Source organism: Peromyscus eremicus, chromosome 6 (assembly GCF_949786415.1).
Source record: "Peromyscus eremicus chromosome 6, PerEre_H2_v1, whole genome shotgun sequence".
Taxonomy (NCBI): Eukaryota; Metazoa; Chordata; class Mammalia; order Rodentia; family Cricetidae; genus Peromyscus; species Peromyscus eremicus.
In genome coordinates, this window is record NC_081421.1 from 72,742,698 (window position 1) to 72,758,452 (window position 15,755).

Sequence of the window (15,755 nt, forward strand, 5' to 3'; positions counted from 1 at the left end):
TCTGGGCTCACTGTAGTGCTGTGGAGCAGCTGCTGGGTCTGTTTCTGGGTCCCTGGAGCTGATAGTCTGTGAGAAAAATGCTGAAGTGAAACATTGTTTTCTTGCCTCTTGGGTCCCTTTCTTCATCCGGCTTTCCACCAGGACTCATCCAACACCTCTGTTTAGCTCTGTAGTCTGTAGCATGTTTGTATCATTGTTAGCCACCTCCACATACATACATATATACATACTGTGTCACCTTGCCAGGCTCTCTGAGTTTCCCCAGCACACCCTCTAAGTTTCAATCTGAATGGGAAAACAGGCACAGGCGATCCAACTGTATACTTACTCTTTGTCTCCACTGCGGAAGGAGAAAGAGAATTCTCAACTTCTACTTGATGAACACTCACCTTCTACTCATTCTTGTCCTCCAGAGGACAGCAAACCTCATGGCCAATTTATGAATAAAAATGAAATTGTGCACATTCTTTGAGGTCAGGCTCTTCTTCTACCTCTAAGGTAAAGACTTGGAGTCTTGGAACTTGCTGATCCCTCAGAAGTTCAGGCTAATTTGCTTTGGTTGTGGATCTAATTATGATCTGCTTTCTGGGGTTACTATTGTGCATGTCTGCCTTTTGTTCTATATTATAAGCTTCTTAAGAGCAAAGAAGCAACACAGCCACATGCTGACTATTCACCAAAGTGTCACCGGTGTCACCTGTCACCTTTAGCACACAAAAGATATTTGATGAATAATGACCATCACCACTATACTCTTCATAAATCTCTAGACCTCTCATTAAAATTGTTGGAACAAGTACAGGAGTTCTATTTTTCCCAACATCTTTGGACCCTTTCTATTAAATTTCCATACAGATCCCTTGGTCTGGGCTACACTCGGCTGGGGGAACCAGATTTTCAACTATTTCTCCCAGGCCATGAACTTGAATGTCATTATATTTACAGGGGTCTGTGGAGGTACCCCGAACATGGCAGTGCAATTGTATATCAGAAACCACTATCATAAATGAGTTGGACAGGATAAGCCAACTTGAAAGAGAAAATAAAATATTATAACCCCAACTTGAAAAGAAAATATGGCGTGTGGTTTATTGCGGTGGGTTATGGGGGAAGAAAGAACCGATTTTAAGTCAAACACAGAAAGGCAGTGGCACTCTTTAAATTCAATACAGTATTCACATGGTAGACACTGGACTTCAGAAAGCCAAACCTTTAGGCTCCTGCTCTGGTCTATAAAATAGATGTAAAATTGCCTTTGCTACATTATTAGTGCACCATTCTAGAGGCATGGCATGTTTAGGGAGCCAAGTAACCTTGAAACCAGCATGGTGCTTTCAAGTCAGAGTAAGTTTTTGAGAATCTCACATTGCATTTTAAAGACATGTTAAAGTCTGTGGCTTGGGGAAATTCCATTCTGACGAGGTGAGAAGAAAGAAGGACTAGGAAAAGAGCTGCAGCAGAGGAGCCAGCTTCCATTGTCTTAGTGAGAATGTGTTTTGCAGTTAGCAGCAATCTAAGTCTGCCCTTAAACGAGATTTTCATATTTCTAGATTGGCTTTTCAGAGTCTCTTTCATTCTTTTGAGTTCCCCAGCCTTCAAGTTGTGTAGTAAAGAATTTGGAAGATGTGCCTTTTGTGCAAAGGGGACTTGGGGATTCTTGACTAAATTACCCATTTCTCTTCCTATGAATCAATGTGATTGCAGAGTATAAGATCAGAGTACAGGACCGAGCACTCTCTGGGAATCAGGAGCCAAGGACCCTCAATGAGATACTGGAAAAGTAATTTCATAAAGCATTTTTAAATTAGCCTGAAATTTCAAAATAGCCTGAAAATTCTGAGAAATCAACAAGTTGAAAGACTCTGTGTTTTTACTTTGGAGATAGTAGGAGAGTCAGACCTTGAAGAATGTGTATAATTTAATTTTTAAAATGGGCCATAAAGCTTGCTGGCCTCTGGAAGCCCGAGTGTCTGTGTCTTGGGTAGAGCAAGTCATTTACATTTGGTTCAGACACAAAGGTATCAAAATGCCTCCCGTGACCACGACTGGAAGTAAAAACACTAGGACTCATATGGAATATGTTGTTCAGGCTTTTTCTAGTCTAGAAGCATTAGGGTGATATATCCAACTGTGTCAGGGTTTGCTGGGACTAAGACAGGATTCAGTGGAGGGGTCTGATGCACTCAGAGGAGGTAAAAAGTGGATGGCCTCTGAGGACCTGGCCAAGAGGGTGGCACAAGTGTATGTGCTGGCTTTGCCCAGGCTGCACAGCCTCTTCTTCGCTCTTTCTCATTGGCTAACGAGTCTTGGAGACTGAATAAGATGTATTTCATGTGGCTCCATTCATATTTGAGGAACCGCCCTACTTTGAGCTGCTTTTTGTGTCATTTCTACAAACATTTCAGGTCATTAAATGAGCAGTTTCTGGTGGCAGGAAAGGCACGTATTATGTTACATGGGAAATGCAGCCCATTATTTGGTTCCCTCAGGCTGAAGTTGATTGTCTGCTGGTAGTTTACTGGACTGAATCGATGAATGTAACCATCTATCCATCACTCGTTCCCTTACAGTGTTCATTCAACAAGCGTTCCCGAAGTACCTCCCGTGTGTCACCAGCCATGGACCTCACCATCATTCAATTTTCCTTTTTCTGGGTCCATCTACACACAAAGTTTATCATTAGTTTGGGGCAAGGACAGGGAGGAGAAGTGAGATCAGAGTCACACACAGGGCAAACCTTGGTCGTCAGAAAAAAGTGAGTCACACATCTGGGTGCCAGGCCCAAGCCCTATGACAAGCTGAAATTTAAATCTCTAACTAAAAGGAAACGAAATAAAAACAACAGATGTTATTAATAGAGTGCATTTTGTTAATTTTCTAGGAGTAACACAAAAGGAAATTGGCTAATATGAAAACAATTGATATTTATTTGTTTATTTCCAGATCACCAGATTAAAAATTGACCGAAATCCATTTGCTAAAGGATTCAGAGATTCTGGAAGAAACAGGTAAGAACAGCAGGACAAGAGACTCACTGGCTTCTTTTCTTTTTGAAATTATTTTTTCCATATCTCGTTGGTGGCCCTTGGCTCCGGATTCCCAGAGAATGCTTGCATATCTGGAACCACATTAACTCAGGGAAAGAGAAATTGGTGGCTTATCCAAGAATCCCCAACTCCTCTCCCACAAAAGGCACATCTTCCAAATTCTTTCTTACACAACTTAAATCACCATAACAAATCCTTCATGCTGTTTTACCCCCTACATTACGCTGTGTGATTCCGTCCATGTAAAGCAAGCCACACGGTCACTTATTGTTACTAGTGGATTGGTGTATTTTTCTGGTATCTGAAGATGGCTGTATTGGTTGCAATAGTGTCTCAGGCACTTTACACTTTTGAAAAATAAAAGTTTTCAGAAAATTACTACCTTTATGGGTTGAAATTTGTAAAAACAAATGTAATCATTTTATTACTAGGAAATAGTCCCCTAAGACACGTACACTTTTGACTTCATTAAAGGGGAGTGTTTCTAGAATACCACCTTTCTTTTTTCCTTTTGTAAAAATAGCTTTTCTATTTTCTAAGATTATAACATAATTACATCATTTCCTCCCATTCCTTTCCATCCTCCAAATCCTTCCATGCACTCTCCCCTTGCTCTCTTTAAAATTCTTTGTCTCTTTTCTTGGTTGTGCTCATGTGTGCACACACGTGAATGTGCATGTGCATTGTGTGTTATATTCGTAAGTATACAAGTACAACCTGTTCAGTCTGTATAAAGTTATGTATATGGATGTTTCTATGCTGACTGTTTGGTATTGGATAACCAATTGGTGTGCTCTTCTCTGCAAGAGGACTATATCTCCCTCGCTCAGCATTCCTTACTGGCCTATAGTTCTTGATTTAGGGCTATGAGCTTTTTTTTCTTCTACATTAGCAAGCCTATTTGTGTTATCCTTGTTCAGGTCATGTTTAGGTACCTATGTTGATGAGACTTCATGTGTGTAACTTCTCTGATATCTCTAGGAGACACAATCTCAAAGCAAATTTCCTGTTCTTCTGACTCTTAAAATCTTTCAGTCCCCTTTTCCAAGCTGATCACCAAGCCTTGGATATGGGAGTTATATATATATATATAAGTTGGGATATATATATAAGCAGGGGCTTTGCTTCCCAACTCTGTCTTTTGGTCAGTTGTGGTTTTCTGCAATAGTCTCCATCTGTTACAGCAAAGGGAAGTTTCAGTGATGAAGGGGAACCCCACCTTTCTTTATGACCTGCTCCATCAGTTCCAGGAGTTGCAGATGTTCACAGGATCCTTTTGTCCTGTTGTCAAATGCCTTAGAGACTGTACTGCTTTTCTGACTGATAAGGTTTTCTTTTCTCCAAATGACTTCCTACATAAAATGAAAATCTGTTATCTATGGCAAGTTAGGAGACACCTGAGATGGCTAGGGAAACTAGACATATCCACAGTCTCCAAGTAGGCAAATTCATCAGCTACAGACAGTACAGCCTGAGCGAGTGTGGTGCATCTGTCTGGTGTAGCACAGGCATTGCAATGCAATTGACTTTCATCAGGCATCAGACTTCTTTCATAATCGGCAAGGACTGCTTTACATCTGGACAACAGATTGTCAGGAATTATCTTTGGTATTCTCTCTACAGCAGTTTTTGGGTAAACCAACAATTTATATTTAGAACTACTCCATAAAATATGTGATGCATTATCTAATCAAGTACTACAGACCAATGTTTCAGCATGAACAGACCCCATGTGTGATGGGATCTAACTTAACAGTAAAGGTGTATAGTGGGTGTATGTCGAGATTTGTGTGAGGACATTGTATAATGTGTACACAATGACTAAACAACATAATGACATTCCTAAAGATGTGCTTTCACCAAGCAATGCATCACTATACCATAGACATATGTTACAAACCACCTATGGTGATCATTTCTTTCATAAAATGCTTTGTAAAAGCACTTCTTTACTAGACTCTTATTTTATGTTCAACACACATCTAGGTTCCTATAAAATTTGTTTGTCTCAAAATCCATAAGGTCATATCAGTTGAGTAATATAAAATTCAGTCAACCTTTCAGTTTTTAGATGGCAACATTAAGTAACATGTTCTAGGTAACACATTAATGGTAAAGCACTGTAGAACTCAGTGAGCGAGTGACTCCTGGTCAAATGATTTCCTATTCCACAAAGGACTTCATCTTCAAAGCCTAACCAATAAAGAACAAACATACATTCATTCTGTCTCAGATGTTCCCCACCATTAACTCATATTCCAGGTCACAACAGCGCCTTCCTTTTCTTCATTTCTAAGATTCTTTACTCTGAGCCCCTTGAAGACCTGGTTAGTGATAAGTTGTTAAAAAGTGACCGGTCACTCATGGTAGGGAGGCCATGTATGGTAAGGGCATTCAAAACCTGTAGCTTGGAGTCCATGGATGACCTTTCAGGGTTCTGTGGGCTCCTAATATGTAAGTGTGGCTGGATACATGAGCAGCTGCACATTTTTCTTAATAAGCCTGCAGTTTTCTTTATATTTTTGGAGAAATCTTATCTCCCAGGGTAAGAATTTCTTTTCTATACCCAGATACATGTCTCCAGGGCCAAACACGTCCATCCTATTTATTCATCTGTTCCTTTGTTTTTGGGGAGTTGTCTCGAGTAGTATTTAGTATTTGTTTATTTTTCTTACAGATGCATAGTGCATGCTCTCCTCTTTCTCCCTTTGTCTTCCACTGGAGACCCTGTAACCTGGAGCATTTGGTCAAATTACTTTCCTAAAGTTGATTTTAATTACTCAGCTAGTGCTTCCTGTTGGTAGGCACCCTACTCTTGGAAGCTACAGTAGAAGGTAAACACCCTTGGAAATTGCCCTCTTAGACTGTTCATGCCTATGTTTCATTGAAAGCAAGAAAAATATGTCAATTTTTGATAAAAACATTCAATCAGGAGGTCCAGTGGGAGTCAAAACTGTTTCTATAGGGTGGCTGGGGTTAGTGTCGATGATAAAATGCTATGATTAGGTGTGTGTGTGTGGGGGGGGGTTTGCAGAAAGCAGATGTAAAGACAAGTATGCGTTTGCTATGTTTGACTATCGAGGAGGCCCTGTGGCTCCAGAGTGAGGCCCTCTGTAACTGTGTCTCAGCAGCATGGAATGGGAGGTGCCTAGGTATGACAAAATAGTGTGTGTTGATCAACATTGAATCAATGCTCCAGGAACTGAAGCCCATTTCCACTAGACTAGTGTAGCTAGAGTTTTCCTGCCTGGCCCACAGTCAGGACAAATCTCTCTCACCTGCCAGTCCCACAACCGCTCAGACCCAACCAAGTAAACACAGAGACTTATATTGGTTACAAACTGTATGGCCGTGGCAGGCTTCTTGCTAACTGTTCTTACAGCTTAAATTAATCCATTTCCATTAATCTATACCTTGCCACATGGCTCGTGGCTTACCGGCATCTTCACATGCTGTTTGTCATCGTGGCGGCTGGCAGTGTCTCTCTGACTCAGCCTTCCACTTCCCAGCTTTATTCTCTTCCTTGTCCCGCCTACACTTCCTGCCTAGCCAATGGCCAATCAGTGTTTTATTGACTAATCAGCAACACATTTGCCATACAGAACATCCCACAGCAGACTAGGATGCCTAGTGAAGGATTTACCACTGGCTAGGAAGTTTTGAGGACTTCTTAGCTGGAGTCCCAGAAGGAGGTCCTCCTGGAGGCCAGTGAATGTTGTGCTGTTCAATGAGGATGCTTATTTTTTTGGCCTGCTTGGTGGGTTCCTCTTCTCTGTAAGACTCCTTGAAAGTGGAACTATGGGTAAATCAAGGACAGATGGCCTAGCACAAAATAGTGCACAGTGCACAGCTCTGAAGTCAGGCACTAGCCCATTTCAATGCTTAATTTATTCCTTATAGTGTGAAAATTTCTTTCTTTCTTTTTTTTTTTTTTAGTGTCATACAAAGCCTGCAAGCTACATTAAAAAAAAATAGAGTCCTGTCATTTGTGAATCAATGGGACTGAAGGACATTAAGTGAAATAAACCATCATGAAAAGCCAAGTGGCTCATTGCATATCCAGAACTTAAAATGGTTGGTTTTGTAGAACTGAGGAGGAGAACAGTTGTGATTGGAAGTTAGAGGGAGAGAGTCAGGAGGGACAGGAGAAAGCAGGACTGGAAATACAGAAATACACAAAGGAAAAAGTCCTAATATGCCATAGCATTTTAGGATAACTGAAGCTCACAGTTTACCATATATTTTGTAAAGCTTTAGAAGAGTTCAAAACTTCCCAATCCAATGAAATGAAGTGTTTAAGGAGAAGGAAATATTGTTTTGATTTGACTATTACTTATTGGGCATACATGTTGAGTTATCATACTGCAGCACATAAACAGCTATATGCTATGTTTTGATTAAAAAAATTTACACCCCCACCCCCAGAGCACAGGTTGCTTTAAGGACAATTAGTAACTGTCTCAGTTAACTGCAAATGAACACTTAAAATTTTTTTTGGGGGGGCTCATCCTTCATTTTTCTCTAATTTTCAAACCTGCATCTTAAAAAGGTTTGAGGCATGCAGGAGTTAAGCAGCTTTTCCACCATTCCAGAGCAAACTGCTGATGAACAACTGTGCCTGCCTGACTACAGAGCTGGCTATCATGCTAGCATCCCATCCTTGACTTGACTCACTTCCAATACTGAGAACGGAATCCTTCCTCAAAAAACATTATCCAACCACCCAGAACTGTTTCAGTTTCAAATAAAGCCACCCGTGCACTCTTAGCCTGTGTTTGTAGACTACTGCTCATAGCTTCACCATCTAATTTATACCCTCTATAAACAAGTATCTCCTATCTGGAGACACAAAACCAAGATGAACCTTTCTAGCAGGTGAATCCGGGATGCCCTCCTGATGTCTTACAATGAGGGAAGAATGTATGGCTTCTTTCTCCAGCACTCTGGGAAACTACATTACAATAGACTTGCTAAGGCAATTATAAAAGTTTTGAATGTTTTTTCCTCTTTCGAAAATCCAAAATTACCTAATTATATCATTAGCTGCCTAGTGATTTAATTCTCACTAGCTGGCTGCAGGATCCGATGTAGGCAAGGACTTTTAATGTCATTATGTAGATGGGAAAAATGGATGGGTGAGTATACGGAGAGTCATTTGCAAATCTGGGACCTGCCTGGTGGCTCTGAGCTAGCATCAGGACCAGCATACCATCTTCTGTCCAGCATCTCATCTGTGGCCTTTCTCATGCTCACACAGTTCTTCTCAACCTCTGTTTTTCCCCATGCATTTTAGACATCAAATGACTCATGCGGAGGAGCATGGCTTGATGAGTTGCATAGAAATGTTACTAAAACATACGGATTACATTTCCTTTAAAAACACATGGGCTTAAAAATTAGAGGGGAAAGTGCTTGGCCAATGTTTTTTGGTTTCGCAGAACACAAAACATTTGTGAAATACTTTGGAGTTACAGAGTTTGCCAAACCTCAAACCAAAACACGTTCAGGCTTGTCGATCTCAATCCATCCCAGCAAAGTCCAGAGGCTGGAGTAGGGAGGAGAGGAACGATGGGAGGATGCAACCACCCACTGCACTCTCCACTGATGCCTCTGGCAGTGTCTCTCAGCCTGTGAGGCTCTCACACTGAGTCCCATCAGAGTGTGGCCCAGATGACAGGCTCCTTCTAAAATATTCAGAAGAGTAAAGCGCAATGGCTAAACACTCTGGCTTCCATTCTTTGTCTTTTTTAAAAAAGAGATCTCTAGAAAAAAGTGCTCCTGGCTTCTAGAACTGTATTTTTCTTTGACTTCTTATCAGAACCAGTGGCTGATGTAATGGCTGGGTCTGGAAAGAGGACCCCACCCCCAGGACCTGCTTGCACCCTGAGTGCACATCTCAGGTTTCCTGTTGGGTGGTAAACCTAGCAGAGGGTGCCTGTAAAGTTGGGAGTCAGCACCTTCCAGGGGAGTCCTGATCTCTTCACTCAGCTCTACACCTGTCCTGTGATCTCCAGCCAATTTTACCAGCCATAAGATTGGTACTTTGGTCTCCACTGTGTTAGATTCCTATATTGTTCTCTTGATTGAGTCAAGAATCCAGAATTGTACTTTCAAGTTTATTCTCTTAGGTATCCCTTCCCTCTCAGTGCCAGGTGTACAGAATAAAATAGAAATTGTTCATTAGTTACAGAACAGAATTGATGAGTGGGAGATAAATTAAAAAGGGAACTTAAGAAGGCCTCATTCCAACCAGTGGCAAATCAAGGAGACCAGAAGCCATGGGCTACATTTGGATACAGAAGGAGAAGGAAGAATAAAGAGTATGTGACTAGTTAGAAAAACTAAGGACAATTCAGATGCATATCTGAGCTCGTTTACTTCTGTTAGACTCTGATTTGACCAAGTTGTTGCATAGCCACACACATCCAGGGGCCATACGATCTGCCTCAGAACTCAGGCAGGCCTGTGTTTCCTAGGCCCCTAGAGAAGGACACCCACAAAATTTCAGTGTCTGTAAGTCTTAGACAAGGAGGAGTTCCCAGAGGCAGAGTAAAGGTGTAATAAAGTTTGGTTGAACAAGGCCACCTAGGAGTAAACTGAGAAGTGAAATTATGCCTTGGGGAGTGACTACAGTACCGGGAAGCATGAACCAAAGGCAAGAAAAGGGTCGTGAAGCTGAAGAGAAGAGGTACCTCTGCAGAGTCTCGCTATCCAGAAGTAGACTTGGGAGACACATCTGCTCTCAAGAGCCCTCATTGCTCAGCCAGAGGGAAAGACAGCTCTTCAGATGCTGCCTGTTAGGAGGAGCCAAGGAAATGAAGGGAAAGAGAACTCTGTGGGTCTCTGAAGCCCATCTGATGAGAAACCCTCATCTCTCAGAGGTGGCTGCCAAGACTTTACAAAAAGCCCAAGTGTGCTTGGGGAATTCTATGGAATTCCCAGAGACTTTCTCAGAAACAAATACATCCATAAAAAAGAGAGGATTACAGTTAGGATCTGCCTGGAGAATGAGGGGTTCTTCTATTGAAGTTTTCTTGAAAGCACTGTGTGGTGACAGACTGGTTTCTCCCCTTAGTACCCTTCATTCCTGTCTTTGACCTTGGATTTGATCTTTACTGCCAAGCCCATTGTATTTACGGCAACGCACGCCTCATGATTTCCTCCATTTATGTCTAGCTTACATGGCATTCCAGAAGCTACTGCTGCTGATCCCATGCCAGGTCCCAGGTAGACTGACCCTTCTGCAGCCCTTGGAGTTGTGTGGTACTTGAGGAGGTTATGTTCTTCTCCGTGGAGTCCATCATTGGAAGCTTGAGTCAGGGCACCTTAATTCTACACTCAGGAGGAGTTGGAGAGGGGTCATGTGTCATGGAGGCTGATTTACACACGGAAGTAGTTTCTTTAGCAGATTGTTACTCATAGGACCTGTAGGAAGACATGAGGTACAAGAGGAATTCTGGGTCTGTGCCTGCTCTCTGAATGTTCTGAGCTAGCTATGTTTGCTGTGAGTGTGGTCGGTGGAAGTCTTTTGTAATTTTGTTCCTATATACATATTTCAGGGGATGCTAGACATTGCAGCATGAGAGTGGAGAGATCTGAGTGTTGAAAAGGATGTTCAGTGACGTCACTACTTCACTGAAGGAATTATTCTTGAATGGTGATAGAGAAACTTCATTCTGCCTTAACTCTGCCTCTGGGAACTCCTCCTTGTCTAAGACTTACAGACACTGAAATTTTGTGGGTGTCCTTCTCCAGGGATCTAGGAAACACAGGCCTGCCTGAGCTCTGAGGCAGATCTTATGGCCCCTTTCCAAGAGTAAAGATTTTCCTCAAACCCACTCTCAGCAGCTGCTGTCCCAAGGCCATGCCTATGGAGTGAAGAATGACTTTCTGGTTTCCGACAGGACCCCTCTCCTGTTACAGGTTCATAATGCTCAGTAGAAAGAGGAGTGTAAAGTGAGGAATTTCCCAGTTAACTGAATGGAGAGACAAAGAGAAGTCAGCTATACATTACCCCCAGCCTGGTTCATTTTTGCTGATCTAAAATGACTTTCCCTGGAGAATTGGGAGGAAGGTACCAGTAGATGTACTCTAGCTGTCATCTGGTAATAGAGTGCTCTGTCAGAGACAACTAACGTGTCTTACCTGCACCTTTATCTATCTATTAAGCTAAACAGATGAAATGACTGTTTTCAGGTTTAAAAGACAAAACACCAGCGACTTCAATTAATTCAATCTTACAGTTATTTCTTGCTAATCAAATTGTAAGTCTCAAATAATGGTAATAATTACTTCATACATTAACTGAGGTCCACGTTGTCCATTTTTGCCTCAGAGTCGAGGTACCCTCCCAGTGCTTCCCTTTACACTGATGGCAATCTGAATTTTGAGCTACTGGCTTCAGAATTTGCAGATCCAGCCTGTCGCAGAGTCCAGAGAATGATTTCCCTGTCCTCTGCAGGCGCAGCTGGCCAGGCAGCAGAAACCATGCCTCTAACCACTTCTGGCTCCCCGTTGTTCATGAGTCTCAAGTAGCAAGCTTAGAGCCAATGAGCTGACCACTTGCCTTTTCTCAACTGTCAGTATGTCCCAAGTGTCCCCCTCATGCTCAATTGCTGTGTTTTCATTTGTCCCCTCAAGGGCCTTTGGCTGCAGTTTCCCAGCCAACCTCATCCTGCTCTTTCCTGGCAGTCTTAAAGGCCCCTGTAGATTTTTGCATACTTTCTTGTTATCCCTGGCGTGGGTGACTTCTGCCATTCAGCAGGTCTATGGAAGCAATCAGTGTTGGACTTCTCAGGGACTGTTGCATTTGTCGTTCAAGGTAGCTGGCCCTGTCCTAGATTCTGACATCCTCCTCCTCCTCCTATTGGCAGTTGTACTCCTCCTATTCACCCAAGCCTTAGCTGTTTGTCACGTCCCATGGTGTAGCCTTTTAGCCAGGACTTAATACTTTTCTCTGCCTTATTATTTCTTCCTCCTCTCTTGTCATGAACTGTTTCCACCATTGTCCTCTTGGCCATATGGATTTGCCAGGGAATGTTGGCAATTGTTTTATTATCTGTGGCTCCTGCTCAAGGATGATGTCATTGAACACAGTGACGTCTTTTTAATGGCTAGTATATTGGAGTCTGAAATATCTGCAAGATAATGAGGCCTACAGGGGCTTGAGGGACACGCTTTTCGTTTTGTGATGAGAAAATGAGAAATGGAATTAGGTAACATGGTGCTCCTTCTACATTTTATCTAGAGCCAGAGGACTGCCAGAGCTGTGAATTCCAGGGAAGTAGGACTGTATCTGCTAGAATAGGCTGCCACTTGAGCAGAATGACTGGCTTTCTTTTGCTTGAATTGGAGTAATGATCATAAGCCTTTCATTTTATTTTCTCATTTGCCTTGAGAAGTTTTGTTTTCAATTAAGCTGTGTTTATTAAGTCACAGTTATTATAAGATAGTACAGATTTCTCTATCTTAAAACTACAGAGACTTAAGCATGAAGAAGTTACATACTTTGGTCAAAGGTGCCTTAATTAGAAGCCAGGCAATCTATATTTAGAGTCTATGCTCTTAACTAGAATGTTCATCTGTCCCTTGTGTGACATTCATAATACCAAAGCTAGACTATTCCAGTCAAATGCAAAGTAACTTAATGTTTTAGTTAGCCTGTTTAGTATTGTTACAAATTTTTATTATGCTTGAGACATTGAAAATGCCCAGGAACTGCAATTACAACTTATCCAAACTCTAAGAAGGATAGTGGGAAAGGAATGCCTGGGGACCACCAGGTGATGAGCAATTTTAATTCAATTCCAAACACATTTTCATTGATTACTCATTCTTCCAAAACCAGTGAAGGAGGCTTATTGACAACAGCTTCTTCATTGGGTAGATATAATTGCTGTACCCCGAGAAGCCAAATTTTACACGATGCATTTGTCCTTAAGCAAACTGTAGGCTTCTGATTTAAGGTTCTTTAAAGCATCTAAACAGAAAATGTCTTAAACAACTGGAGGTTGGAGCTGATTCCACAGAAGTTTGAAAGAGAGGGAAGTGTAGAAGGTTTGACCTTTCTTCAAGAGAGCAAGGATAGATTAAGAACTTAGAAATAAGGTAATTAGATCTGGGCTGGGTGTCCACTGTGTACACCCCCAATGTACATACAGAGCTTCAGTAACCCTGTGGGTGTTTGTTAAGTGCCCAGAACATACCTTTGCTTCAACACTGCTGAGTCTTTGCACATACTGTTCACTCTGCTGCAAAAGCTACCTCTTGTTCTGAATGGAAGGTTGCCTGAGAGTGTCACTTAATACTTAGGTTAAATAGATGACCTTTTGTGGAATCTTTAGTTTCCCACGTATAGTGAACATCTCTTGTTCAATGCTTCATAGCACAGTTGCATATCTTCAGTGTATCGAACAGTTTGTAAAATAGTCCTTTTCATATTGTTCTCTCTCTCTCTCTCTCTCTCTCTCTCTCTCTCTCTCTCTCTCTCTCTCTCTCTCTCTGTCTCTGTCTTTATTAAACAGGATACTCCTTAAGGGCAATAACTATGTGTCTGTTTTGCTTTTATATCACCTAAGATTTTTTTAGAGTCCAAATACTCCTTGTGTTTTCAAAATCCCTGCTGCCTTAGGATAATTTTAGTCATGAACTTCCTTCTGTTGAGAGAAGACCAGTGGCCGTATCAACCTACAGCATATGCTCTTCTTGTTCACAATAGTCTCAGCACATGGTATAGGGAGAAGTTAAACTTAAGTAAAAATAATTTAGAGATAAAGAGAAAATAAACAGAAGATGATGAAGAAGCAGTTTTCTATCTCAAGACAAGGATAATGTGAAAACTCTGCATAGAGATACATAAATAGGACCACAGATATTTTAATAATAATAATAATTATTGTCTGGCATTTGCTGAACTTCAAAAGAAGTCTCTCTTTCTTTTTCAAATGCAATTGGGAGGGTATTTCTTTCCAATCTGGTTGCAATTCCAGATCAGTTGATCTTGAGGCATCATCAATTTGTGAAGGAGCTCTTTGGCTAGCTCTGCCTCCTTCCTCTTCTTCGCTTTCAGCATATTTTTTGGCTTGACCAAGTCAAAAGAGAATTGGCTTGGAAACCAGAGAGGAAGTTACAGCCAAAAGACTAAACAAAGAGGGTTTAGATGTGGCCTCTGTTGTCACTGGACTAACAAGGAAAAGTCAGCAAGAGGGAATAATTGCCAATTTGACTGTTTTCTGATTGGAAGCCCCAGAGATGACACTAGGTCTCTGCTGTGCCACAGCCCACAGAGGCCCACCATGTGGAACGTGTTAACCAGACACTACCCAAAGCAGCTTTTTACATTCGTGGAATAATTAGTCCATTTTGTTAAGCCTGAAGATAAAAATTCACAAAATTAGGGCAAAATAACAGCAAACAAACAATAGTTAGCACAAGATAAACCTTGAGTAGTCATCTCGTAGCAGAAGACCTTGATGAATAGTTGACAAACATTCTTATAGAAGACAAAGGATGGAAGTACCTGAACTCTGATAGGGCACTCAGACTCTATGGAAGGTCAAACATCCTAAGTCTAGGACTAAAGAAGCCAGAAGGGAATGGAAACTTCCTAAGACCTAAGTCAAAACAGGCACAAGCCCAGTTAGATAGAGAGTAAAAGGCCCCAATCTCTGGCACTAGAGGACTCTTTCTATCCTCAGATATTTTATTTTTAAACTAAGTTGTTTTTAAAATTGTTAAGCTTAGAAAATAGAATGGGGGCTGGAGAGATGGCTCAGTGGTTAAGAGCATTGGCTGCTCTTCCAGAGGAGCACCCACATGGCAGCTCACAACTGTCTGTAACTCCAGTTCTAGGGGATCTGACACCTTCACACCAATGCACATAAAATAAAGTTAAACAAATTGAAAAAAACAAAAAAACTTGTTTAAAAAAAGAAAATAGAATGGATACTAGTTAAAATTTATGAAATAGTTCCTCTACTTAATTAATTCAACATGTGTCGATTGAGAAAATTGTCTTGTTAAATTTATGAACTAATGACACTTGTTTACTAATTCAATGCATATAAATTGGGACATACTGTACAGCAAGCATTATGCTAGGCACTTGAGCAAAGAAAAACATTGGTTCTGACTCCTTGAAGTACATACAAGCTAGCTGTAGAAAGAGGTGGATTATTAAATTGTGCCATGGCCCCATACCAAATTCTGAGATACGTTACTAGTGATTTCTAATATATAGATCTAGTCAGTGAAGCTTGATAGAGTTTGAGACAAATAGAATATAAGGCATATAGCAAATAAACAGGATTAATTTTTCTAAAAATGGAAACATTCAAAATCTAAAAACAGACTAAGTAACATAAACACATGCAATTTCTACCATTCTGTGTAGGAGAATACATATTAAAGGCTAATTTACATTTAATTAACATTTTTTTAAATTAATTACAATTAATTTACATAAAAAATCTATAGAAGATGTAGCTTAATAGTAAGGTGTGAGTAATAATGTTATAGCCTTTGTCACTGATTTGCCATGAGAATAACCTTTGCTATATGAACTCCTGAATGGCCACAGGTGCGTCTATGTATGGCATGCTGTGTTCTTAGGCTAAGGAAGGTCTCCTTGAGGAGAATATGAAAGACAGCAGCTTTGGTGCCGATGTATGAGACTCTCATCACTTCACCAGAGGATGAGATTTACATCAG

General features: G+C 41.1%; 1 protein-coding gene across 1 annotated transcript in view; it reads left to right on the forward strand.

Annotated features, from left to right (window-relative positions):
• Tbx15 (T-box transcription factor 15) overlaps nt 1–15,755 on the forward strand; it is a 105,901-nt gene that overhangs the window by 73,496 nt on the left and 16,650 nt on the right. The window contains exon 6 of the mRNA XM_059264918.1: nt 2,944–3,008. Within this exon, the coding sequence (XP_059120901.1) occupies nt 2,944–3,008 (65 nt within the window). The remainder of the gene's footprint in view (nt 1–2,943; nt 3,009–15,755) is intronic.